We start from the raw sequence: 27476 nt of genomic DNA, 5'->3' as shown, positions 1-27476 counted from the left end.
TCCCACAATATTTTATTCTTAAAACTCAAAGATTTTTTTTTTTCACATATAATAATATTAGTTCCATTTGATTCAGAATATATAAAATATAGGAAAAATCTATTTTATAATTTTATTAATTTTTTGTTTTAGAATATATGATTGAATTTATATTAAAATAGTATTTTTAGTATTATATAGATAATAAATAGCAGTAATTTTTAAATATTATTAAAAATATTAATAAAAAATTAAATTATTAATTTAATATAAATTAAAATTTAAAATAAAAATATTATAAATTTTTATATTTTTAATTAATAATTATATTTTATTTATCAACATTAATGTTTTTTAATAATATTAAAAATTATCAGTATTTATTAATATTATGATATACATGTATAATTTGTAATTTTTTTTAAAAAAATTATATTTCAGCAATTTTTGTTTTCCTTTTTTATTTTTAAAACTAATCTACTTTTACAATTTTTATTGTAATTTAGGATAATCTGTAAGTTTTCTTTATAATATTTTTCATAATTTGTAAGTTAAACCTATTAAATTTATCATTAATTATATGTTTAGAATTAATGATTTTACAAAAATTTATTTTAATTAATATTTGAAAATTTTATTTAAAATAAAAGTATGTACTTCATTTTAATTAAAAAAATTTAAATATTATATAATTTTACAATAATTTTATATTTTTTTTCTTAATGATAAGTGTTTAATTAATTTTCACTTATTTGTATGTTATTTGTTTTCAAATTTTTTTTAAGCCACCAAATATTGAGAAATTAAACAGTGGCGGCGGCTCGAAGTCCAAGCCAGCTAGAGTTTCGAGCCGGATAGAATTGAAAGGACAGTATGGCCATCCAGTGGCGAAACGTGTTAACGACGTAAGCAAACGGAATCAAGAAAACTAAGAGAGGGGTCCAATCAGAGCGTCTATGGCCCCACTTCAATTCCAAGAAAACCAAAAGTCTTTCACTGCCGTTAATCAGCCACGTGTCATGTGCATGGGACACTTTCTGCTGCCTGGCGTTGCATCATGCGTCTTATGGTCTTCTTTCTCTGTTTGTAGCTCGTGATCATTAGTGCAGTTCCTGGAGTGAGGAGTGCATTATTGTTCTTTCGGCTTTCATCTTTGAAATATTAATTTAAGGCGCTCAGATCATGACGTGTTATTTTTATTAAACTTAATGTTCAAATTAACAATTTTAAGTGATTAATATAAAATATATTAATTAAAATTTTAAATTTTAATACAAAAAATAGAAGATTTTTTTTACTATTTTTTAAAAAATTAATTAAAATATTAATTTAAAATGCTCATTAAAATCGTGACATTATTTTTATTAAATTTAATGTTGAAATTAATGATATAATATAAATAAATTTAAGTGATTAGTATAAATACATTAATTAAAATTTCTAATTTTAACGCAAAAAAATAAAAAATAAAAAATTATATTTTAACTTTTTGCTTTTCGCCCTTTATTTGAAATCCAGAAAAGTTTGTAGATTTCTTCTTACAAAGAAAAAGAAAAACACTGAAATTTAGAATCTTCTGAGATTAATTGATAGATACATATAAAACAGAGTATCAGGGCTTCTATCTCTTTATCTTCTTTCCTCACAAAATACAGTCATTAAATTGTAATGCTTGAACCAAGAAATAAATGTAGAACAGATAGACAATTTCTGATACATATGTTGTACAAAATTACCTATTCTGCTTCTGTGGGCAGAAGCATCAATCAACGATCAACTTAAACTTTACTCATTCAACTTGCAGATGTCAATGAACTTCTGAACTGCATTCTGGTATTGGGTTCCCTGCAATAATGATATGGACATTAGTCTTCATGCTAACAAAGTTAGCTATTCTGCACAATCATACTTGAGGTACAACAAAATGAATCTTTCCCAGAAAAAAAGGAACAACAACATAAGCACATTTCATCAGGAGCTCGAAATGAGTTACTGATGTCACCTAAACATAATAAACAGACAGTGGTTCAACCAAAGAATCAGGAAATGGCCCTAAACTAAAGGGTGTTTAGCCTAGCTTATGAAAAAATTAGTCAAGTTTGTGTTTATAAGCCAATTTTAACTTACAAGCATTTAAAATTTTAAGCAATTATATGTTAATTAAAAATGCTTATCAATAGCTAATAAGCAGATAACAGTAGAGTTCTAAAATTAAATGAGGCCAATATGATAAAGTATTTGATCAAACTAATTTATAAGCATAGTTTTTATAAGCACAAGAAGAAAAGTTGTCCCTCCAGCTTACTTTTTCTTTTTTCTCCCTTTTTTTTGGGTTATAAGCATAAAAAATATTATAAAGAAATAGGTCAGCTTAATTTTAGAGCTTATGAGCTAGTTAGCCATCTTATAAGCTAGAAAAAACCATTGAATCTTACTTGCACATGTTGTTTTGTTAATCAATGCCAAATGCAAACTCATCATCAAACCTCCTTTAGGAATAGGAGAAAGATAAAAGTTTCCTAGATGCTGGAATAATTGTTTACAACCTTCAAGTTTTTTCCGCGTGAAAGTAATATCTCAATAATAGCAAGGAAAAAAAAGGCGCATGAAGACCAAACCTCCCAATACAGTTGGTTGCAATCCATACACTGCCAGAACTCTAAATTTTTGTTAAACAAGCAGTCAGGAATTTTCTGAAAGCCCTTTGCAGCTTCAACAGCCTCTTCCGTTGTTAGTGGCTTTTGAATAAATCTCCCATTGCATTTAGTGCACCTTGACATCAGTTTATCCTCAGTAATTTTTAATTGGAAACTTTCAATCACCTACAAAAGTTCAGAACTACATTTCATCACTTGTTAATTCGCAATGCACTATTGGAATAAATTTGACATCGACCTCTATAACATCCCTGGATTAGCTTTCCAAAGCAAATTGGCAGAAAAGGTAGACCTCCAACGTCCCATTGTACTATTGTATATAATATGTTAAAAGAAACAACTCAAACAGTGAGAAACTGAATACAAAAATCATATGGATTGTCCTAGTCATGAAAGAATATTACTATGGTCAATAGCAAAAATCATACAAAAGTTTAGAACAAGAAGAAATAGAAAGGGGAAAAAAGGAAGAATACTGCTGGCGATTTTTCTTAATAATCACCAACAAATGGTCCTCCTTGTTTGATTGCATATGAGGCTGTGAAAATGAACCAAGCCACTCAAGTCCAGTTCCACTGCCCGCCATTGAAATATTAGTCATTCTATTATAAAATCTAAGCTAAATGCAAACTGAAATTCAAATTCTTTAATGAAACAAGTTTGAAGTTCTATTGACAATTCAAAATATCATGATAGCAAGATAAATACAATTGCTACTAAATTGATTACTATCAATGAAATTGTTTCTAATACATCTTAAAGAAAAAAAAAATTATGAATCAAAATTGAGTTGAAATTCTATAAATTCACTTGAATAATAAGGCTAGAGCTAGTTTGAGATTCATGAAGCAAAATGGAACAATTTTTGAGCCCAAGTTGAACTCAAGCAAGATCTAGAATTAAATGAAGCTAGTTAGAACACCATGGTGCTCACTAGGCTCATCTCAATTGCTGTCCTAAATGCATATATATACCTCAAGAAGTTGTTCATTTTTAAGAAGACTCTTCACTCTGTATATTTGATTCTTTATCAAGTATTGGTGTCTCAATAGCTTGGCATCGCGTGTCAAAAGCACTCTCTGCTCTTTGTATGCCTGATCTATCAATTCTCTGAATATAATAACAGAAAGTGGATAAAGATTCACTTTTCATGGCTCAAAGATATTTATAGACGGGAATAAATTACATAAAAAGCATACATGTTCTGTGGAATACCTGGGTTCTGGCTTTTTTGAATATGGAATTGCAGCATCCATCCCAACACATCGTAAATGTTTTGCCAAGCCTTCAACCTGAGTAATTAAAACTCTGTTAGCCTATCATTTCCATTATAAACAAAGTTGTATAAAATTACAAATTAACATCAAACTGAAGAGGAATCTTAGCTGAATTATTTTATTAATCCAAGGAGAAAGATAAAAGGGAATATGTGCATTATGGGCAACTACGTCCTATTCTTTCGTTGATGATTGAAACTAAGACCATCACAATCACCTTTATGCAACAGCTGAAGGCTTAGGAAATGAAACGATACTTGGGATGGTAACACCTGGTCTGCCCTGAACTCCTGATAGGGAATCCTCCCTCACCCTGAACCCAGCAGGTAATCCCGACCCCTCCAATGATAATGTAATGGACATTGGACCCCGCATCAGTTTTGCTTTTAAAAATACACCATTTTTTTTTCTTAACACTCAACTACAACTTCATAGTATATAAAACTTAATATAGAAGTATATAATAATATATCATATATATAAAAAAACATTTTTTATTTACTTTACAATTAAAATGAAAAACCAGCCCCCACACGTCATTTTTTTTTTGCCCCACTCAGATACCTAACAGGGCAGGGACTGGAATGGTAAAACTCGGTCTTTTCTGCCCCGTTGCCATTCCTGACCAATAGAAATATAAATTGGCCCGTGAGGTAACTTCTTCATATTAGTTTGCCTGGTTAAAAGCTTGCATTTTGTAGGAAAAGTAAATAGAAAGCACAAATAACAAAGTGATCTCACCATAACATCACATAGGAACTTGGGCCATCCATCACCACCTAAGGACAAATCCCATGGTGGGGGCCCTTGCCAGTCACCTATGCCATCTAATTGTTTTTCCCTGCAAACTGCAACTAAGGAGGAGCGTTTCTTCCCTTTCTTTTTGGAGGATTTTGGCTTCCTATCAGATGCTTTCAACAATATTTTTTCACCATATTTTCTTACTATATTCAAGAGAACTTCATCCATAGGCATAGTATTTCTAGTTGATGGCATTGAAATTAGTTTCTCCCCGTTGGCTACTCTGTGAGAATCCTCAGAAGTTACAGTAGCTTGGACAATATTCAAAGCCTCAGGAAAGTTGCTTCTAATGAGTGCATCACCAATATCTTGCTTTTGAAGAAGTTCTTTCAACCCAAGATTAATATTGGAAGAATGCAATTCCATTATGGTGCCATAAGTTTTCCCTACAAGTAACATAAATGAAAATTTACATCATCTCAAAAGAGCCTCTAGGCCTCAAAAGAACAAACTGAAAAGAACAACCTATCAAGAATCTCCATAGTTTTCCAATAACACCTGCTCTTTCAACAGAAAAATTCAAATTTCAAATTTTAAACACACAGAACAAATGCAAGGGAAAGTAAATAAACTAAGTTTTGTTTAGCAAATGATGTTCATTAACTGCTACTTAGGTTGCTTCTATTCTTTTAGCAAGTGATGTTCATTATCTGCTACAAATATGAATGACCGCTGAAGCATCCCTATCAACAACTATATTGTCGTTGATTAATTTAATTATTACTGATCAAATGTAGCTTAACAATCATGGATCACAAAGAGTATTGCTCAATGTGTGTCATATATTCATAATGTTAAACCATAAATTTAATTTAAGATAACCAAAATCAGGATGTGGCACAACATATACAATTTTAAAAGGTTCAAAAGCTACAATTAGCCTCTGGTAATATCTTGAACAATTTATGTAAATTATCATGAAAGTTTACAATAGGTGACAACTTGAGAAGTTTTTCTAAGACACGTGAATCAGAGTATTCTAAAAACTCATGATGCAGTCATTCACCCTCTTATGAATTTTTCACATGCATAGATAAGACATGATGCGGTTTGAAGCTAGACTACTAAACAGAAAAACATTTTAAGCAACATATTTTTAAGCATTAGCGAATGATAATTATAAAAACTTGATACAATGGTAAGGTTGCTCTAACATAACCTAGGGTAATGAATTCAAACCATGAAAAACAGACTCCTTGAAAGTTGAAACTGGAAGGGAAAACAAATTTGGCAGTATGACCCGGTAACTGTACAAATAATCAAACAATATAGAGCTCAGCTGTGGGAGAAAGCCTAATTTCTTAGCTTTTCAAGTAAGTAGTGTTTTCATCACCTTGGCCTTTGTGCAAATCAGCCAAACTGGATTGCCAAACTCCCACCAAGATTTAAGGGTAAATTACTAACCACACCCTTCCTCCTCCTCCTAGGGTCTGGGCTAATATGTACTTTCTTCTCTACTGATTCATAGATGGGTACTTTTAGTCCTTACTCTACCACCATTTAAAAGTGTATGATCTTGAGGAATTAAAGTGCTTTATTGTTAGTGATCTTACAAATTTTAAGGAGTAACATGCAGCCAAATTTAAAATGTCAGCAAGCAAAAAAACAATCCGCAGTTTTATAAATCGAGGAGTAAAATGTAGATCTATTATCAAATAAAAGGGGCCAGGGAGACTAATTTGAAACAGCAAGAAAGAAAGTGAATTATGCATGGTATACTAACTTCAACGAAGTTTTAGTAATTACCCTACATTTAACCCTACTAGATTCCACAATGCTGGATGCATTACATACTGTGACAACCTGCTACAGGTGAATCCATATCATCTAAAATCATGAATTTGAATTACATTAGCAAATTGCAACCTTAAAAGTAAAAAATTTTTCAGCACCACAAACCTTCTTTGACAAGATTGGCCTTGAAGACGTTGAATATTTCAAGCAAGCAGTGCGCATCAATTGCTGCATATGTTTTTTGCTCTTCTGTAAGAGGACGACATGACCAATCACTACATTGAAGTTCCTATAGGAGACAGATAACATTAACAACTTATACTATAGAATGCAGTAACTGTAAATAAATCCCAGAGGAAATACAAGATCCAACAAGTCATTCCTAAAAGGTACTAGGATAACCCTCCAGAATGAGATATGGAGGAGAAAAAAACATAATTTTTGTTAACTTAGCCAGGTAGGACAGCCTTGCCCCAAAATGAAGCTCGTATAATGAGAACTTGTAAACCCATTCACCTTATTATTGCATGTTAATAGTCCTGCTCCAAATGAAATTTGAATAATGAGGATCTGTAAACTTATTCACCTTTGTATTGTGTGTTAACTTGGAGGATATTCAGCTATGCAGTTTACATCTAACATCCAGCAAGATGTGTGATATTTCAAGCAAAAGACAAACCTAGTAATTGATTAAAGCTTTCACCTTAATACTTTCACAATTATGAATCTAGTGTCCATTTTGGATTACACATATGATCACTTTCATCGATGAAAAACAACTTCAAGCAGTTGCAGTTAGTGATAAAATTTCCTAAAATAAAATATTATACTGGCTACATTCTTTCTTTGTCCCTGATTAAGTGATAAACTATAATTCTCACACAGTAATCTCACATTTTATGCATTATACAAAGATAAGATGTAAAATAAGATGATGAGAATTTCATTTCAAACTTCTAATTTTGGTATTAGCACGCCAGAGTCATTTATAAAAGTGAGCATTTATTAGATTTGGGAAATAGTTAACAAAAAGTGATACAGGACTTACATTCTCACCAGTGAAGAAAGATTAACTAAATCATCAGCTTTTACCAATTTGGGAGGTTGAATACCCACATCATTAGGTATTCATATGTATTGTTGCTTGTTTTCTAGATTTAAGAGTACCAGCAAATTAAATCTAATATCTTTTATTCTCATTTAGAGCCACCATTTCATCAAGCGTACATTGCAATATTGTCCTAAGGCAACGGATACAACAAGAAACCAATATGCTTCAGGATATAACAAATACTTGATGTTCCTATTACATCACAAGTAAATGAATATATGCCAAAATTACAAGAAGCTTGAATTCTCAAGTTCATATGCGTTTGGGTTTGAGGCTTTGAGCAGGAAAGTAAAGCATTCAAGGCCAAACCTTTGAAAGAGAAATCCCCAATAAATCATTGCAGATAGATGCCAAACTCTTGGTATCTTTTGGTGTCTTCCTTCCCCGGTGCTTGTGTTGCAGAAAATGGTTTATGCTGGTTATATCCAAATAGGGTTCCACCTACACACCAAATGTTTAGCAATTAGAAACACAGCACATGATCGCTGCAAAAAAATAATATAATAAACACTAAATCGTTTAATTCTCTGAGCACAAGGCATTGAAGTCCTGCTTTGACAAATGCAGCGTCACAACTTCATCTAAGCCAACCCATGAAATTCAATACTAAATTTGAGTCCTAAGGCGCGTCTCAGGCCATGTTTATTCTGGTTGGAAATGGAAAAGGAATGAATGTTTAGATCATAGTAATCTTATTCAAAGTTTCAAATGACACATAAAATATTTAATGGATATATCACCTAAAACTATATCCCTTCCAATGTAAATAGTTTTTTAAATATGAAAATACCATGCAAAGATAATGGATTCCTGAGGAACAAAGAAAATCATATTCCAAGTATTGCATTCCATTCCCAATAACAAAGAGAAACAAGCATAGCCTTACACTATTGTTCTTGAGAGGAAATGAAGATGAAAATTGAAACCATTTTCCTTCTAACCAATTTCTTTCTCACACATAAGCAATATGATGGATTATTAGAATACAAAAACAAATGAAAGAGTAATTTTCTCGGAATCCAAACAGCTTATGATATAAAATTCTGCACTTACCTTATCAAACCCAGGATCACAGCCTTGCGAGCAGAAAGTTGAAGACAAAAAAACCAAATCCTGTTTAAATCTAAACCCTAACTTCAGTATATCTGGAGAAACAAAAATCTCCCTCAGCAGTTCCCATATTGAAGATAACGGAATTAAGGACAGGTCGAGCAGGAAAACCAGAGACTCGTCGGAGTCGGAGCCGAGTTGGGGCCTGAGTTGGCAAGCGAGTTGGAGGAGAGAGACAGTGGGGAAAGTTGATTTGTGAGGGTTCCGAATGGGTTTCCACTCAGCGTCGAGTCCGATGACTGAGGTTCGAGTTAGAGCCCGATTCAGGAGAGTGAACTCGGGTGAGTCGGTGGATGAGACAAGGTGAATTATTAGAGGCTTTTGATGCGGGGAATCCATACCAGAGGAAGCATGAGATGGATCCAAATTGGCTCAGTACAGTTATTTAAATAAATATGTATTGGACAGTTATTTGTAATTACTGTTGCCTCTCATAATTTTTATTTTTTTAATTATAATAATATATAAATTAAATATTATAATTCTATTTAAATTTTTTTATTTTCAATAAATTTTTTAAAATGTTTCTTAATATTTAATAAAATTTAATATATTTAAAATAATTATAATTAAAAAAATAATAAAATTAAATTTTTTAATACGTATTAAAAAATAAAATAACACGAAAAAATTATAAAACAAAAAGAATATGTTATATAATCTAAAGTCATATATGTAATCTCTCCCCATATATATAGTTACGGCATTGTTTGTCATATCTTGTAAATTTTAGTTTAAAGCACCAAATGATTTGAACACTAAGTATTTTTAAGTTTAAATTGTTATGTTTTTAGTATAAGTGCTTATGAGTGGTAAATGAAAGTTGATATATTTTGTTAAAAGTTGATATAAGTGTCGGTGGTGGAGCCAGGAGCTTATCTTTGGTAGGACACCACCGGCTGCGTCGCTGCGGCACCTTTATCCCCCTTCAAAATATTTTTTGATCACCGATACGGCACGTGCCCTCTTACCGTACCTTCCCTCCGCCCCTGCTTATAGTATAAGTGTTCAATTGTAGATTTTTCTTCTTATATCCTTTTATTTTTCATTATTTTAGTTGATTTTGCTTTTATCATTTATGTCCCTATAAATCTCTTCCTTAAGGATGGAAAGACCGACTTGATCTGTCATAACTTTGAATTTGTATAATGAATCTATCTCCAATACATTTATGACATTCTCTTTAAGCTGCTCTGGTTCTCTGCCTACCACCACATCTCTCTACCACCATATGCATGGAGATAGAGTTTCAACCTTCTGCCCTTCCAACTATAATTATTGTGTTTCATGGTTTATGGCTAGTCCTTTGAATTCCAAATGAGTATTCCTTTCCTTTCCTATGGAGAAAATGCTGAAAACATGTGTAGTTTTTATATACGAATAAGGTTTTTTTTTTTTCGTGTTATTGGATTACGCTTCTATTTCATCTTGCTCGTTAGTGGAGTGTAGCTTTTCAACGACACTGTTATAGATTGTCTTCTCTTTGTTGTCGGATTTTGATCCAAATTGTTTGACTTGATAATTTTAAAATTTTATTAGGAATAAACTTTTTTTAGTGTTATGGTGTTATGTTATATTTAAATTTAAATTTTATGTTTAATATGATTTCTTTGAAAAATATTGTTTAGATTTCTTTTGAACCAAGTGCTGTTGTATATTAAAACTTTTACAAACCAAATTTTATCTAGAAAAAGAAAAATCATCTATCTTAGAGTGGGCTATCTTTTCTCTCTAGGTGGTTTTTTTAATTTTATACTTCTTTTTAGATTTTACTTCTTTTTTCCATTATATTTGAGATTGCAAATTCACAGTTTAGAGTCTAAATTCTTTAGACATAATTTTCTCTTGGTCTATCTTTTTTTATTTGGTGATTTTTGAATTTTGCATATAGATAATTGCTTTTTATGGATTCGATAAGTTCTCTCATCCTAATTACTTTGGAAGTGAGTGTTTTTCTTTCAAGCGCAATTTTTTAACATTTAAAACACTAAAAAGATATAATTAATTAGAAATATTTTCATGATAAAAAAATTAAATTATTTTTTATACTTTAAGATTTTTATTAAAATATTTATATATAAATTTATTAATATATTTTTATTTTTTAAATTAAAATTAACTAATAAAAAATAAGTTATTTTTCATGAAAAATATTTTTTAAATATAAATTATTTTCACAGATAAATAGAACTTTAATAAAATTCATTTATTAATTTTTATATGTTAAAATTCATATTTTAAATAAATATGATGATAATAAATATTTAATTATATTCTTTAGAATATAGACTGAATTGGCGGTTTATTTAATTGTATTTTTCATAATCATAATATAGAATAAATTATTTGTTTTTTAATTTTACAATAACTAAATAGCTGTTTTTAATATATAAACTACTGGTTTAGGTTTTATTAATATATAAAAACTAGAGTGAGTAAGTTTTTTATTTAAATTAAAACAAAATTTTAATAGCTTAATTTTATTAAACAATAAGAAAATTAAATGTTGAATTTTGTAAAAAAAAAATAACTAAATAAAAAAAATAAAAAATTTTATGATTTAGTCTCTAAATATTATTATTATTAACAAGTCAATTTCTATAATTTTAGAAATCTATTAAAACATTCTTTTTTTTTCATTAATAAAATAATCATTCCGTCTATTTATATATTTAAATTTATAACAAAAGACGCACTCATAGGTATAGTTTAATAGTAAATACATTTAAATAAATATGAGAAATTTCAGATTCTACTCTCTTAAGTCCCAATCTCTATTTAAAATATATATATATCTAACAAAATTCCAAATTACCCATTATTTTTTTTTCTTTTTCTTTTTCATTATCTTCTTATTGTCCTTCTTTTTTTTATGTTTTTTCTTCTTTGTCATCTTCTTATTGTCTTTTTTTTTTATTCTTCTCCTTTATAATCGTCATCTTTTGTTTTTTTTATTGAGGATGATGGACTATTTCCTTTACGAAAAAAACAATAATAATATTTTAATATATAAAAAAAATAAAAACATTTTAATAAATTTATAAAAATATAAAAACTCACTTGTTAATAATAATAATATCAAAAAACTATATAAGAGATTTTATTTGAGAGTAAAAATAGATTTTAAAAGTTTTATCTCTCATCCTTTATCAAAAAATTATATAAGAGATTTTATTTGAAAGTAAAATTAAATTTTAAAAGTTTTATTACTCGTCCTTTATCTAATTTTAACTGAAAAGAAGACGGAATAACTATTTCGATGACAGAAAGGAAAATAAGGATATTCTAATAGGTTTCTAAAAATTGGAAACTGATTTATTAATAATTACAATACTAAAAAATTAAATAATAAATCTCCAGAATAAATTATTTATTTTTTAATTTTACAATAACTAAATAGCTGTTTTTAATATGTAAACTACTGGTTTAAGTTTTATTAATCTATAAAAATTAGAGTAAGTTTTTTATTTAAATTAAAATAAAATTTTAATAGCTTAATTTTATTAACCAATAAGAAAATTAAATGTTGACTTTTGTAAAAAAAAAAACTAAATGAAAAAAATAAGGAATTTAATAAAAAATTTCAATTCAATTAAAATTACATTGAAATGGAAATTAATTAGAGTATTTAAAAAATAATAAGTGAGTAATTAATAAATTTTTGTATAGTGTAGGGACTAATTAATAATTTTCCTCAAATTTTAGTTATTTTAGCCATAAGCTCCAAAAGAAAAACAATGGCGCCAAGGAGCACTTCCCGCGAAACCAAAATAACGCGCGAAAAATTCTCATCTTTGCCTCCATCGACCGTACTTAAAACTAACGCTTGTCCTTCGCTTTCGATTCCCTCTTCATCCACACTTCCAATCCATTTCCATGGCTTCTTCAGCAAAAACCAAAACCACAACAACGGTGGCACTCAGGCGCAGAACTCAGGCTCCAAATCCTCTTTCTAGTTCTCTCTATGCTGATAATGCTGCCGACTACGACGATGCCTGCTGCAATGAATGTGGGTCCGGCCATTCTCCGGCCGAGCTGCTTCTTTGTGACAAATGTGATGGAGGGTATCATCTCTTTTGCTTAAGACCCATACTTGTTTCCGTCCCCAAAGGGTCTTGGTTTTGTCCTTCTTGCTCCAATCTAAAAAAACCCAAGTGTACGTTCAAGTTCTTATATTTCCTTTTAGATTTCTCGGATTTTGTTGTCTTTAATGATTTGGGTTTTAGTTTGATTGGATGCTGATGTTCGACTTATGGGTTTTTAGGGATTTAAGATTGGGTAGTCATTAGTTGCTTTTATCATGTCCCTCGCATTTTTCCCAATCTAAATGAGTTTTTTCTTTTAATTTCTGTTGTGATGGTCTCAAATTTCCAAACTAATAATTGGGTATCTTTGGTGATATGCAGCATTTCCTCTAGTTCAAACCAAAATCATTGATTTCTTTCGCATTCAAAGGTCCCCAGAATTGATTCAGAAGCTAAGTCAAGGTATCCTGCACTTCCATTTTAGAAATGATTCCTGCTTCAGAATTTCGATTTCTTAGTTTAGCTAATTAGTTGATATTGATTGCAATTATTTTTTCTTGGATATTTTTAGATAGCCTGAAGAAAAGAAAGCGGTCTAGTAGCTTAGTAATGTCGAAAAAGAAAAGAAAGTTATTACCTTTCACTCCAAGTGAAGATCCTGAAAGGAGATTAGAGCAAATGAGATCTCTAGCAACAGCATTGACAGCTTCAGGAACCGAATATAGCAATGAACTCACTTATCAACCGGGCATGGCGCCCAGGTCTGCCAATTGTCCAGCTTTAGAGAAGGGGGGCATGCAGGTAAACTCGGTGGCTATCCTCAATGAACAGTCAAGTGAATTTAGGGATACTAGGAAATGCAAGTGTCAAGTTTCTGGCTGGATAACCATGCATGCATCTGGATTGCACACTTGGAAGACCTGTCTTAAAATTAATGGGAATGACTTGATTGCTGAATGCTGATACATCTAAGGACTCTAGAGCAATTGGGTCAAATTTGGCATTACTTGTATCTAGTTATCTATTGATTCAGTTTATTTGAATTCGTTGTTTCCATGGTGCTTAGATACATATTATGCGGTTCTTAATAGTCATTCTTTATTGCTATTTATTTGTTCATCCTCGTGAAGTTCAGAGTTAAAATTGAATTGAATGGTATGCACGAGGTATATTGTTCATAGAATTTATAGTCAAAGTCAAGTTTTCGGTTGCCATTGGGTTATTTGTATTGAATTTTTTTTCTTACAATTCTAGTATTATTGCCTTATAGGTCTTGCCAAAAGAAGACATTGAAGCCTTAAATATGTGTAAAAGAATGATGGATAGAGGAGAATGTCCACCCCTTATGGTTGTTTTTGATCCCAAAGAAGGGTATGTGCTTACGATGTCTGTTTTCAGATTGTCTTTTTCCCTGATGGCGATTTGTCAATTTGCAGTATACCTGTGGTTGTAACAGGTTCACTGTAGAGGCAGATAGATCCATTAAAGATTTAACAATCATCACAGAGTATGTTGGGGATGTTGATTACTTGAAAAACCGGGAAAATGATGATGGGGATAGCATGATGACATTGCTTTGTGCTGCTAATCCTTCACAAAGCCTTGTCATATGTCCAGATAAACGTGGAAACATAGCTCGCTTTATCAACGGAATCAATAATCATTCGCTGTAAGCACATTCTCAACATGTCCAGATAAACATGGAAACATAGCTTACTTTATCATGTCTGGTAGCAGCTTTACTTTCATCTGATCTGTATATAAACTCCTTTTGATGCAGGGATGGAAAAAAGAAGCAGAACCTTAAATGTGTGAGATTCAATGTTAATGGAAGTTGTCGAGTTCTACTGATTGCAAATAGAGATATAAAGAAGGGAGAACGATTATATTATGACTACAATGGATATGAACATGAATATCCAACGGAGCACTTTGTTTAAGTTTCTTTGTTTTCATTTAGAAAAAAGATCAATGGGACTGCTCAGCAACTAACAAGCTAATCATACAATTCTGTAGTTCATTCAACCCTTATGTACACATGAAAAGAAATCATGGAAGAAAGAAATTCTAAAGAGATTGACAAATTGACAATGTGAAAATGTCTTGTGCACTTCACTTTCAACACCTTGTCATTTCATTACACATTTTTACACGCATAGATGTTTCTTCTACTGGCAAGTTCTGCCCAGATTCCTTGTGCCTGCTGCTCTTGTTTTCTGATTGTTGAAAAGCTTCTGGATCCAAATAGATCCTGCAGCACTTAATTTCAAGCAAACCTGGAAGATGGTCAGAAATCAGAGACCAGCAAATTCTGATTTCCCCAAGAAACTATGACTCGATTGTGTGCGAGTACTCGAAATGCTCCTGAAATTCTGTCTTCCTTGTTTCAAAGAGAAATAGGTGACCAAACTACCAACCCAGCAATTCGCTAGCAGTTAGGTGAACCACCTTGTAAAAAATGTTTATTCAGTTCAACCTCCAGCCAACCACCCGAAACTCTTATTTCCTCTTCATATATATGAAGGCAACTGGATTTCTCTTCACCATCCGAGAACTAAAAGAACAAGACCAGTATCTGGATCACTTCAAAATGTCTAGTACCAAGTCAGTTGAAGGTGAACGTGCTGGTGCAGAAATTGTTTACGGGGCTGAAGAATGCCATCGCCACTCCATAGAACTTCTTGAAGAGCTAGGATTTCCAAAGGGTGTTCTTCCTCTTCAAGATCTTGAAGAATGTGGAAGAGTTAGAGAAACTGGGTTTGTGTGGATGAAACAAAAGGCTCCTTGTGAACATTTCTTTGTTGGAACCAATACCAAAGTAAGCTATGCCATTGAAGTGACTGCATATGTAGAGAAGTTGAAGATGAAAAAAATGACTGGTGTTAAGAGCAAACAGATGTTTCTATGGGTGCCAATTACTGAAATGAGCATTGAAGACCCAGAAAGCAAGAAAATTTACTTCAAGACTCCAATGGGTATTGGGAAATCTTTCCCAATCACAGCTTTTATGACAGATGAGGAGAAGCAGCAGAAGCAACTGGAGCAATGAAGGCTTGCTGATTGCATTTGGACTTCATTTGGCCATTCTTTTTTATGATCTCTACTGTCTTTCCTTGTGTTTTTACCCAATAATTTCACCATTGCATTTGGTGTCTAAATTTCCTTTCCTGTCACTTCACCAGGAAATTCAATATTAATGTTCATCTATGTATGCATTTATGAATCTAATTGAACCATCAATATCCCGTTTTTTCTTTTTATTTTATTTTTTTACTTCAGCTTCAGTTTAATCAATGATCTCTGCTGAAAATTTTAAGCCAACTCAATTGAGTTCCGAGTTAATTCAGCCAGAAAGGCCATAGTAGGCCTTTTGGGCCTTTTGGGCTCTTATTGATTGTGGACTTTTAAGACAATTTATCCATAAGAGTGCTGAAGGGTAGTGGGTAGGGTTAAGCAGCAGATCAACAATTTCCTCCCAACCAAACAAAGCAAATTCTCCATTAGAAACCATCCAAATGGACAAGATAAGTTGAGAACTGAAACACCAATTTGGCATTTGCTCTTGCCAAATTGATGATGGACAGTGAAGTTCATGTAAAGCCCAGTACTAAGAAAGTTGCACAGAAGCAGCAGCTGCTAGCTAGAAAAGAGTAAGGACTGTCAGTGCAGAAAACAAACACACATAAACTTCCCTGCAACTTATGATTTTTGACAAGTCTAGGACCACCCTATGTTCTTTGTTTATTACATCAAACCTAGTGTGGTCCAAATTAGGGTCTGCAATAATCATATGGTAGTTGGCATATAGTGTAGAGAGAGAGAAGGGAGTGAACCATTGAATTTGTTAAAATAAACACAATTTTAGATTCATGTACTCTCCAGTTGCAATATTAAAAAAAAAAATCTTCGACCCTAAAACCCAAATTTCATTGTGTTTTCTAAAATTTTATCTAAATTCATAATTTATGAAGATTTTAGATAGGGTAAGAAAATATATTAGAAAATTGAAGCCATATAAGTAACAGGATAGGAATGAGATGCACCCCCACAAGAAGTGGTCCCACAGTTAACACTTTTGCTTGAAAATATATGTGACTGCAATCACCCATCAGATCAAGGATCACATACACACACCCCACAAAAACTATTGTGGTCCTTATCTGAAGCTTAACAAAGAAAATAAAAAGAGACTACACTATCAGCTGAAAAATTGTGTACTTTGTTTGGGTGTTTGCTACTGAGGTCCCTCCAATCCAAGCAAAAAATATATCTGTTTGTTGGCAGAGATTTTCATCAGAACTCAGATCCCTAGGGAAACTCTTTTAGGTGTTATTGTCCCAACAGAAATGGTAGAAGTCATTCAATTTTTTCATTGATTCTTACATCTAAACAGCCAAAGCAATTTCAAAATTTTTCTTGCAGTTTCTCAGAGATCCAAACACTATTTCTTATTGTCCTTGCTTCAATTACTTCAAGTTCATCTTCTTCACTAGTTGTTATATGCTCAAGCTTCTTTCTTTTTTTCTTTGAGTTAATCAATGTCTATTTACATTTCAATCTTCTTTCTTTCTTTTTCAGGCCAATCCCAAAGAAAATTTTATACTTCCTTTTTCATGAATATATGAATAAATCCAACAGCAAATATAACCCTTTTTTTTTTAAAAAAAATGAATTTCATTCAACTAGCCAAAAGGGTAAATGAATGTGTTTCAAATTAGGGTGAGCATTGGAATAAACTGAAAATCGAATCGAATTGATTTTAGTTAAAAATCAAATCGAACCGATTTAATTCAGTTCGATTTGATTGTTTTGAATTTTTAATAATTTTTTATTTTTTACACTTTATTTTTAGTATTTTAAAATTTAATTAGAATATTTTAACCTTAATATAACCTAATCTCTATATTATTGAAAATAATATACTATTATCACTAATCGGTTTAGTTCGATTTTTTCGATTTTTTTATTAAAATCAAACCAAACTGAAATAATCAAATTTTTTAAAATTAAAAATTGAACCGAATCGAATCGAAATAAATAAAAAATCGAATCAAAATTTCAAATTAATTTGGTTCAGTCGATTTTTTTGATTTGAACCGAATACTGCTCACTCCTATTTCAAATTCAAAGTTGTAGTGTCTTCAAGTTATTCATTATTTTCAATTGGATCCGAAACTTCATATATCTCATAGGGGTGAGCATTCGGTCGGTTCGGTTTAAAATTAAATCGAACCGAATAAACCAAAAACTAAAATTTTAGTGTTTATAAAAATCGAATCGAACCGATTTTGGTCAGAAATCGAATCGAACCGAACCGGTCTGATTCGATTTGGTTTGATCGATTTTGATTTTTAATAATTTTTTAATTTTTTACACTTTATTTTTAATATTTTAAAATTTAATTAAAATATTTTAATTTTAATATAATTTAATTTCTCTATATTATTGAAAAAATATATTATTATCACTAATCGGTTCGGTTTGGTTTTTTCAATTTTTTCTGATCAAAACCAAACCGAACCGAAATAACCGAAATTTTTGAAATTAAAAACCGAACCGAATCGAAATGTATAAAAAACCAAACTAAAATTTTAAATCAATTTGATTCGATCAATTTTTTTGATTTGAACCGAATACTGCTAACCCCTAATATCTCATATTTTTTCTTTTTTAAATACAAACGCTTTACGATATAAATAATGACCGACACCTTTAATTTTGAACATTAAACATTTTGTATTATGAACTAAAAGATCATAAAAACTCTAGTCCTATAAAAAAATTTATAGGAAGTGTAATTGAGTTGACAACCATGATTGAATTTAACAATATGCAATTAAATCCTATCACTGCCAACATTGAATTGGTTGGCTTACAACAATAAAAAGAGAGAAAAGAAAAGTGAAGAGGGTAATGTGTGTAAAAACAAAGAGAAGTGGGAAGTGGGTACCCATACTAATAAACACTATTCAGAGATATGTAGCCATCAAAGACCCATCCCTTCCCTTCCCTTCCCTTTCCTTCCCCTCCAGCTTGTTTGGTGGAAATTGTCTTCATAGCCATAACCCTCCCCCTCACTTTCATTTTTTAATTTTCTTAAACATCTATTGGATGATGATGATGATTAGGGGTGAGCATTCGGTCGGTTTGGTTCAAAACCGAACCGAACCGAATAAACCGAAAACTGAAATTTTAGTGTTTATAAAAACCGAACCGAACTGATTTTGGTCAGAAATCGAATCGAACCTAACCGGTCTGATTCGGTTCGATTCAGTTCGGTTTGATCGGTTTTGAGTTTTACTAACTTTTTTTATTTTTTACACTTTATTTTTAATATTTTAAAATTTAATTAAAATATTTTAATTTTAATATGATTTAATTTCTCTATATTATTGAAAAAATATATTATTATCACTAATTAGTTCGGTTCGGTTTTTTCGGTTTTTTTCTGATTAAAATCGAACCGAACAGAAATAACCGAGATTTTTAAAATTAAAAATCGAACAGAACTGAAATGTATAAAAAACCGAATTAAAATTTTAAATCAGTTCTGTTCGGTCGATTTTTTCGGTTTGAACCGAATACTGCTCACCCTCACCCTAATGATGATGATGATGGGAGGAGGAGGACCATCAACACAAGTATCAATATCATGCATATTAAAATCTTCTTCTTCTATCCATAATTGTTGACTTCAACTTCAATTTCAACCCTCCCTCAATACAATTACTTATATTTTTAAAAATTAAACTATTCAATTCTATTAGAAAAATAGTTAGCAATTTTATAATTTTATATATTTTTTTATAATTAGGATTTAAATTCAAGAATTTTTAGATTTATAAAAATGATTTCAATATCAATAAAGTAAAAAGAAAAATTACTACTTAATTTTTATGATATAGAAAAATTCATTAGTTAGTTCTTCAATTTTAGAAAATACATTAAAACGTCTCTAATATTTTAAAAAATCTACTAGTTAGTCACTATAATTTCCAAAAATTTATTAGTTAATTTCTCATATTTATAAAAAATTTACTAATTAATTTTTTTTGTATTAGGAGTATTTTAGATTTTTTTATAATATTTAACGACTAAATCTAATGAAAGTATTAACTAGTAAACCTTTTAAAATTTTAAAAATATTTTAATATATTTTTTAAAATCAATAAACTAACTAGTAAATTTCTTTATACCAAAGAAACTAAATAATAATTTTTCTTAAAATAAAACCAATTATTAATTTCACTGCAATATATACTAAATTTGTTACCAAAAATATAAAATTTGTTGCTAAAAGTAAGGATTGTTGCATGTTAATGATATAGGATTGTGTTTATTAGAGATATACATCGGGTCGGTTGGATTCTGTTTAAACTGAAAATTAAAATTTTAGCATTTATAAAAATTAAACTAAATTAATTTTGGATAGAAACTAAACTAAATCAAATCAGTCTGATTCAGTTTGATCAATTTATCTTTTTAATAGATTTTTTATTTTTACACCTTATTTTTATATTTTAAAATTTAACTAAAATATTTCAATCTTAATTTTGATATAATCTCTCTATATTATTAAAAATAATATACTATTATCATTAATAAATTCAGTTCAATTTTTTAATTTTTTCTGATCAAAATCGAACCGAATCAAAATAATTTAAATTTTTAAAATTATAAATCGAATTAAATAAAAAATAAATAAAAAATTAAATTAAAATTTCAAATTAAATCGATTCAGTTATTTTTTTTATTTAAACGAAATAATGCTCGGCCTGGTATTTATAGATATTTTACAATAAAATTATTTTTATTGCTAAAAAAATTATTATCAATAAATATTTTTATTAAAAATAAAATTTTATTAATATTTATAATTTTTAGTATTATTATATTTTTTTATGTATTACTAACAACTATTGTTATTATATATTAAGAATTAATTTTAATATTTATTATAATATTTATATATTATTTAATCTATTTAATTTTAACTATACATAGTATTTAATTTTAATAATATTAAATATTTATATTATTTAGCTTTTCTTATTAAAATTAAAGAAAATAACTAGCGTTTTCTTTAATAGAAAAAAAAAATAATTTTACAAAATAAAAAAAATTAATGGGAGTGATTTTCAAATAAAAATAAATTAGTAAATTTCTCAATTTAAATAAGTTCTTAAATTTAACCTCCAAACTTCAATGCGAAAATAAATATTTTTCTCAATTTAAATAAATTCTTAAATTTAATTATTTATTTTTTCTTTTAAAACAAAGAAAACAATTTTCTCATTTTCTAAGTGGTTGTTCAGCATTGTTTTTAATACTTTGAAAAAAAAAGTTCCTTTTTACATTTTTATTGCTGTTTAATTATTTGTAATTTTTATATTTAAAATATTTAGTGAATTTTCATATTATAAAAAATTAATTAATTAATTTTTTATTCTAACCGACTCACCGTACTTATAGCTATAATCTAGTGAATCTTCATATTATAAAAAATTAATTAATTAATTTATCATTCTAACATATTCAAAACACTCACAGATTTAATCTGATAATAAATATATTTTAATAAATCTAAAAAGTCACATATTTTTATATTTAAAATATTTAGTAAATTTTTCTATTATAAAAAATTAATTAATTAATTTATCATTCTAACCGACTCACAGTACTTATAGGTATAATTTAGTGAATCTTCGTATTATAAAAAATTAATTAATTAATTTATCATTTTAACAGATTCAAAACACTCACAGATTTAGTCTGATAATAAATATATTTTAATAAATCTAAAAGATCACATATTTCTACTCTCTATCCTCAATTCTCATTAAAAAAAAAAAAAAAACTCAAATATGCATCTTTGCTTGTAACTTTTTTCCTATTTTTAGGCTTTATGAAATGATATTTTAAATTTTTAAAATTTTACATAAACTTACGATTAAATTAAGATATTTTAATTTTAACAATTATAGTTAAATTAACTATCTAAGTTAATTTCATTAAATTGATGAAAATTAATTTAAAAAAATATTAGTATTCTTTCAAATATTTTTTCTTTTACTGTATTAATTATTTTAATTTTTTTTTCTCACTCTCTCTTTCCATATTCAATTACATACTGTCATTTATTAAGAGATTTATAATTTTTATTTTATATTAAACTATTTTATTTGGAATTATTAATTAATTAATCTAACTTTAACCACGTGAAGCATATAATAAGATGAAAAGTTAAAAAGGCTTGAAACATATTTATAAGTAAACTTTGCATTCAATATTATATCTTCTTTTGAATCCCTAGAAAATTGACAGATTTGGGGATTTGTTATTCCGGTAGTTTAGTTTGTGAATATTTTTTTCAATCCATCATTATAATATTTTTTATATTGATATTATAAATAATTTTAATAACATATATTAATTATTTATAATCTTTTTATTATTAATAATTAAATTATTTTTTTATAATATGAGATTAATTAAAATTACACATTATTATAAACATATAATTAAAAAAATTATATTTCTCTTTCCCTCTTCCGCTAAGCAGAATTGAAATATCTTGTGATCCGGATTTGATTATCATTCCCTTTTCTTTTCTTAATTTTATGTCTTAGTTATCCTAATCCCTTAAAATCGGACCAATAATCCGACCAATAGATATGAAATACTGCGATTATAGCTATAATGATAATTTGTTGATTTACCGTGAAATTTAATGACCGTTAGATTTCTTACACTTCAGAAGAGGCCGAATCCTGAAGAAAGACATAATCCCAAAACCTATTAAAATCTCCTAAAACAGATCGATCCAATATTATATACTCCCGTCCGTGATCAAGGTAGACCGGACTGACCCACGCGCGGGTCCATCAGGAGATGGCCTAGTCAGGTGATGTAATGGAAGGTACGAGAGCAGAGCAGGTCCAGTCGCCTCACAACTCTATCAGCATACGTACCAGGAGAAATTAAACGGTCATCTGACAGAGAAGAATACGTTAATATGTCCGTTTGTACGCGTCTGAGTGATAAAAACAGGTGGCACGAGTCTTGATAAAGAGAGGGAAAGACGTGATCTTTCCTAACTAAGTTTATTCTCATACTGTAAATTCTATTTTCTGGATTTCAGAACATCAGAATTTAATCTTATGATTAAGTGGACGAGTCTTGATAAAGAGCTGAAATCTGAAATATGATGATCTTCTTTTCTTTCAATGAAATCGAGTATCATCTCGTCAAACGCTTGTCACATGTCATTATCTTTAAATGCAAGTAAATATTCTAGTTTAGAAAAAAAAATTTTCATATTTTTATTTATATTTCTGTAATTGTATGTAAAAATTTTGCATTAGAAGAATAAAAATGATAAATTCAACTCATTGAATTTCATGGATAGAAAAAACATAAGACAAAATATAAACTTTTTAATTTTGAATTAAAATAATTAGATTCTTTCATGCATGCATATAATTAATTTATAGTATCACAAGATTAGGTAAAGGATTGATGAATTGTTGGCCAAAATCATCAATCAAAGGTGACATTAGGGTTATAGTGATTGAAAATTAATATAATTAATTTCCAACATACCCACCAAACTTAATTAATAATCTTTAATCATGTGGCCCCAATAACCTATGCATGAACTCAAATTATTTATTTATTTATTTGGGACACAAAAGGAGAGGTGCATCCTCTATTGCTATCTTTTCTCTTTACCAACCTACAACTTTTTTAACTTTTAATTTACCCCCCCAAATTTCTCCATGATTCAAGAACCAATGGGGGATTAATTAAATTAATATCACCTTTAATTAGCTCAACTGGTGGGTTTTTCACTTTTTTTTATAAAAGAATTAAAGTTTATTTTATTGCAAAATAAAAATAAAACATAAATATTTAATTTTATATTTTATAATATTAATTCATTAATTGGTATTGAATTCCATATTAGTTCGTGATATATGTAAATTTTAAATCCCTTAAATTAGTTTTTTAGATGAGTTAGACTGTCTCAAATTTAACATGATAATAAAATTTTCTATTGATATTGAGTTTTGTGTAAATATGCCACATTTCAATATAATTCTGTACTCCAGAAAAATATGTTGAATCACACGTCAATTTAAAATAGGGGTCATGTGTCACTTATAAAAGTTTAAACACTCCTTTCTATTCAATTAGGGGTGAACATTCGGTCGGTTCAGTTTAAAAATAAAATAAATTGAATAAATCAAAAATTAAAATTTTAATATTTATAAAAATAAACCAATCGATTTTGATCAGAAATCAAATCGAACTAATCTGATTAGATTCGATTCAGTTTGATGAATTTAAATTTTTAATAATTTTTTTACTTTTTATACTTTATTTTTATTATTTTAAAATTTAATTGAAATATTTTAATCTAATCTTTTTATATTGTTGAAAATAATATATTATTATTATTAATCAGTTCGGTTTGATTTTTTTAATTTTTTCTAATCAAAATCGAACCGAATCGAAATAATAAAAAAATTTTAAAATTAAAAATCAAATCAAATCGAAATGAATAAAAATTAAACTCAATGTTTTAAATTAATTCAGTTCGGTATATTCACAATATTAATTATTTTAATCTTATTAACTGTTTTACTATAAGTTAATTAAATGAATATAAAGTAATGGAAGCAATATAAATCCATATATATATATATATATATATATATATATATATACTTTGGGGCCCACAATCTGAAGGGATGTGAGAAAGCAATGTGATGAAAATAAATAAGAAGAGAAGGTGGTGAATGAGAATCTGGTGCTGTTTCTAAACCCTACAAGAATGGCAAATGCAAAACCATCAAACTCTTAAGAAATTATTAAGCCTAGAATCTTGGGTGTACGAGTTGTTTGCTTTTTCCATAGAATGATTTCTAGCTTTAGAAATAGGCAACCATATATATTTAATTAATAAAATTATTTATTTATTAAAATATGTTATTATAAATAGTAAAAAATTAATTTTTTTGTAATAATTGTATATCGCTACAAAATTGTTATTTTAATAATATTAAGTAATAATTTTACAAAATTATTTAAATTTTAAAATATAAGAATCATAACTAAAATTAGGAGAGAGCATAAATCGGTCTGAATCGAAAAACCGAACCGAACCGATTAATTTCGGTTTAATAGTTCGGTTAATTGGAAGGTTCGGTTCGGTTCGGTTAGTATTTTTCAATTTATTCGATTTTTGATTTGTTTCGGTTTAAACATATTAAATAATTAAAAAACTGAAAAATCGATTTATATATAGAAATACTGATTTTATATATATTTTTAAATTTTATATGGATTTTTAGGGACTTTTTAAATATTATTATTATGTATTCAAACAATATTTATTGATAAATTTATGTAAAATATTTATTAAATTATTCTACTGAAATTAAAAGTAGAAAATTACCAAAAAATTACAGATTTCAGTTTGTATCGAATCGAATCGAACTGATTTTTATCGGTTCGATTTGGTTCGGTTATATTTTTATAATCGATTTTTTCGGTTTTTAATATTTTTATAATTTGATTTTTGGTTTTTTCGATTCAATTCGGTTCGAAACCGAACCGACCGATTGCACAACCCTAACTAAAATCAAATAAATAAATTTAAAAAAATCATAAATTTGAATTTTATATAAGTGAAAGAGTCTAATATTGAGAGTTTGGCGCACCAAGTTTTAGGCTTTGTTCAAAGGTTATTATAAAGAGAGAGCAAAAGGCCACATGGCAACCAAATATGCAAATATTCTCATCGCTATTTCCACACTTAACATAAATTATGGAATGCTGTTTTTTTAATACTAATTCTTTTACACTTTCAAATTTGCTATGTAATTAGAGCCAGTCATTCATTCGTTCTTAACCTTTAAGCAACTTTTTTGCTCATGCATGACGATAATACGTAGATTTTTAATGGGTTAAAAGCTAAATTTATTATGTAAATTATAAACATTAAGAATTAAAATTATTCACCTAATTATCGATCAGAATAGTTTCATTCGTCTTTCTTTTTTTTTTACTTTTAACGCATAGTAAATAATAAGATTTTAAATTCGAGTTTCTCAATTACTTATTAGGAAATTATTCACTATTGATGATCTGAAATTCAAAAAATAGAATTTTACAAGTATTTTGTAAATTTAGAAAAAATTTAGCCATAGAGAAGAGTGTTTCCTCTCTTTTATCCTCTTTTTTCTCCCTCAAGCGAGATGGCCTTTCTGCTATAGGACCACCTACCTCTTAGTGCAAGTCCGTACGTACAGATAACCCCATGACCCTCCTGTGTTAGGCAAGTATTTAATTACCTTCGGCACGCGAGTGGACATGACTACGAAATAACTGGACCCGCAGTCTTTTCTTCTTGTGACCGGGTTTGAGGAAAAAGGACCGGAACTTAGAAAAAGGCTGGCTTTAAAGCTGAAATGGACCGGGCCGGTCTGATTGAGTGACTTAAATAGGAGTCCGATCAGGAGGATGAACGGGTTGGGTCTGACTTATTCGGGGGCTTAGGAGCCTCCATATTGTGGACTGCTACTATCGGCCCAGCCTCGTAATGGGATGGAGAAATTCCGCGGTCATCAACTTTCATGAAAAGTTCTTTCGTTATACAATCAATTAATTATTTTTTAGTCACATTGTTCTTTTGTTCTTAAAGTATAAACTATGGATATAGATCAAATACATAATTTATTCATTTAAAAGTTATTTTACTTCTTTAATTTTTAATGTATTGAATGATTTAATCTTGATAGCGCGTAAATATTATATATTAATTATAGAGATTAAATTACTTTATCATTTGAAAGTTGAAAAAGAGTTAGGCAAAGAAAAGATTGGTGTAAAATTAGCCGCAAACATTAATGTATTATTAGTGTCTTCTTGTCTTACCAACAAAGTTGATCAAACAAATCATTCATGTTTCTTTTTTTCTTTTTCACCTTTCTTTTTTTTTTTAAAAAAAATCTAGAACAATGAGGGGTGTTTTTTCAATTACTAATCATTTCAATGAATAGGAGAACATGAACTAATTTTCGATTTTAATTTTTTTTAATTAAAAAAATATTTTGGATCAAACAAACAGAATTTTAATTAATTAAGTAATGGAAATCATAGTTACCCTTTTCACCAAAGTTAATTAAACAATCTTTTAGGACACAATCACCTAATACTTTCAAAGACATAATAATTTGGTCGGTTGGTTTATTGCCAATGTTAGTTTTAAAAAAATAGTGATTAAAATTTATTTATTAATCATAATTTTTTAATATATTTTTTCATAACATTTATAATCATGATGATTCTAAATTGCTGAGCAATTAGGAAGCAATGCCTACTTTCTACTTTTGGACTTTTTAGGGTTTGTATGGATATAATGAAGACATAAACCTAATAAAAGTTGACCTACTAGTTACTAGCATCTTCATGTGTAATTTTGAGTCTAAATTAATAATATTATTATTAATATACCGTGCTTAATAATATATTATAAATTGTACATTATAGTTATGATGGTAGATTCAATTAATATATTATAAGATTTTTTTTTATTTTTTTAAATATATTTTAATTGAAAACTCATAGAAAAATATAAAAAAAAACTCTAATATATCTATTATTTATTTTTGATACTTAATTTTTAATGGTGTAATTATTCGATTTTTAATAATTGTCACTTTTTAAATGATAAATAGTTAAAAGTAAGATGCTCAAGTGATGTTATTTTGATCAA

General features: G+C 28.7%; 3 protein-coding genes across 5 annotated transcripts; 2 read left to right on the top strand and 1 right to left on the bottom strand.

Annotated features, from left to right (window-relative positions):
* Positions 1-1539: 1539 nt before the first annotated feature.
* LOC110625711 (exonuclease mut-7 homolog) lies at positions 1540-9035 on the bottom strand. 3 transcript variants are annotated; one of them, XR_006350121.1, is made up of 9 exons: positions 8613-9035; positions 7869-8000; positions 6614-6737; positions 4655-5100; positions 3852-3928; positions 3611-3746; positions 2875-2946; positions 2598-2801; positions 1540-1824 (listed from the first exon to the last, which is right to left on the bottom strand). XR_006350121.1 is itself a non-coding variant. In XM_021771342.2 (8 exons), exons 1-8 carry the CDS (start codon positions 9006-9008, stop codon positions 1765-1767), a joined length of 1575 nt encoding a protein of 524 aa, XP_021627034.1. In that variant the 5' UTR covers positions 9009-9035; the 3' UTR covers positions 1540-1764. The 3 variants fall into 3 exon arrangements, 2 of the variants coding, with proteins under 2 accessions (XP_021627034.1, XP_021627040.1); XM_021771342.2 differs by lacking the exon at positions 2875-2946; XM_021771348.2 differs by lacking the exon at positions 1540-1824 and having other exon boundaries at positions 2658-2946.
* Positions 9036-12422: 3387 nt separating this feature from the next.
* Positions 12423-14818, top strand: LOC110621573 (histone-lysine N-methyltransferase ATXR6). Its single transcript, XM_021765848.2, has 6 exons — positions 12423-12825; positions 13076-13156; positions 13266-13495; positions 13965-14065; positions 14151-14363; positions 14475-14818. Exons 1-6 carry the CDS (start codon positions 12546-12548, stop codon positions 14632-14634), a joined length of 1065 nt encoding a protein of 354 aa, XP_021621540.1. The 5' UTR covers positions 12423-12545; the 3' UTR covers positions 14635-14818.
* A 145-nt stretch (positions 14819-14963) lies between these two features.
* Positions 14964-15954, top strand: LOC110621583. Its single transcript, XM_021765856.2, has one exon. It carries the CDS (start codon positions 15153-15155, stop codon positions 15741-15743), a length of 591 nt encoding a protein of 196 aa, XP_021621548.1. The 5' UTR covers positions 14964-15152; the 3' UTR covers positions 15744-15954.
* Positions 15955-27476: the final 11522 nt, after the last annotated feature.

Source organism: Manihot esculenta, chromosome 1 (assembly GCF_001659605.2).
Source record: "Manihot esculenta cultivar AM560-2 chromosome 1, M.esculenta_v8, whole genome shotgun sequence".
Lineage (NCBI taxonomy): Eukaryota > Viridiplantae > Streptophyta > Magnoliopsida > Malpighiales > Euphorbiaceae > Manihot > Manihot esculenta.
This window is presented reverse-complemented; position numbering and strand designations above follow the sequence as displayed.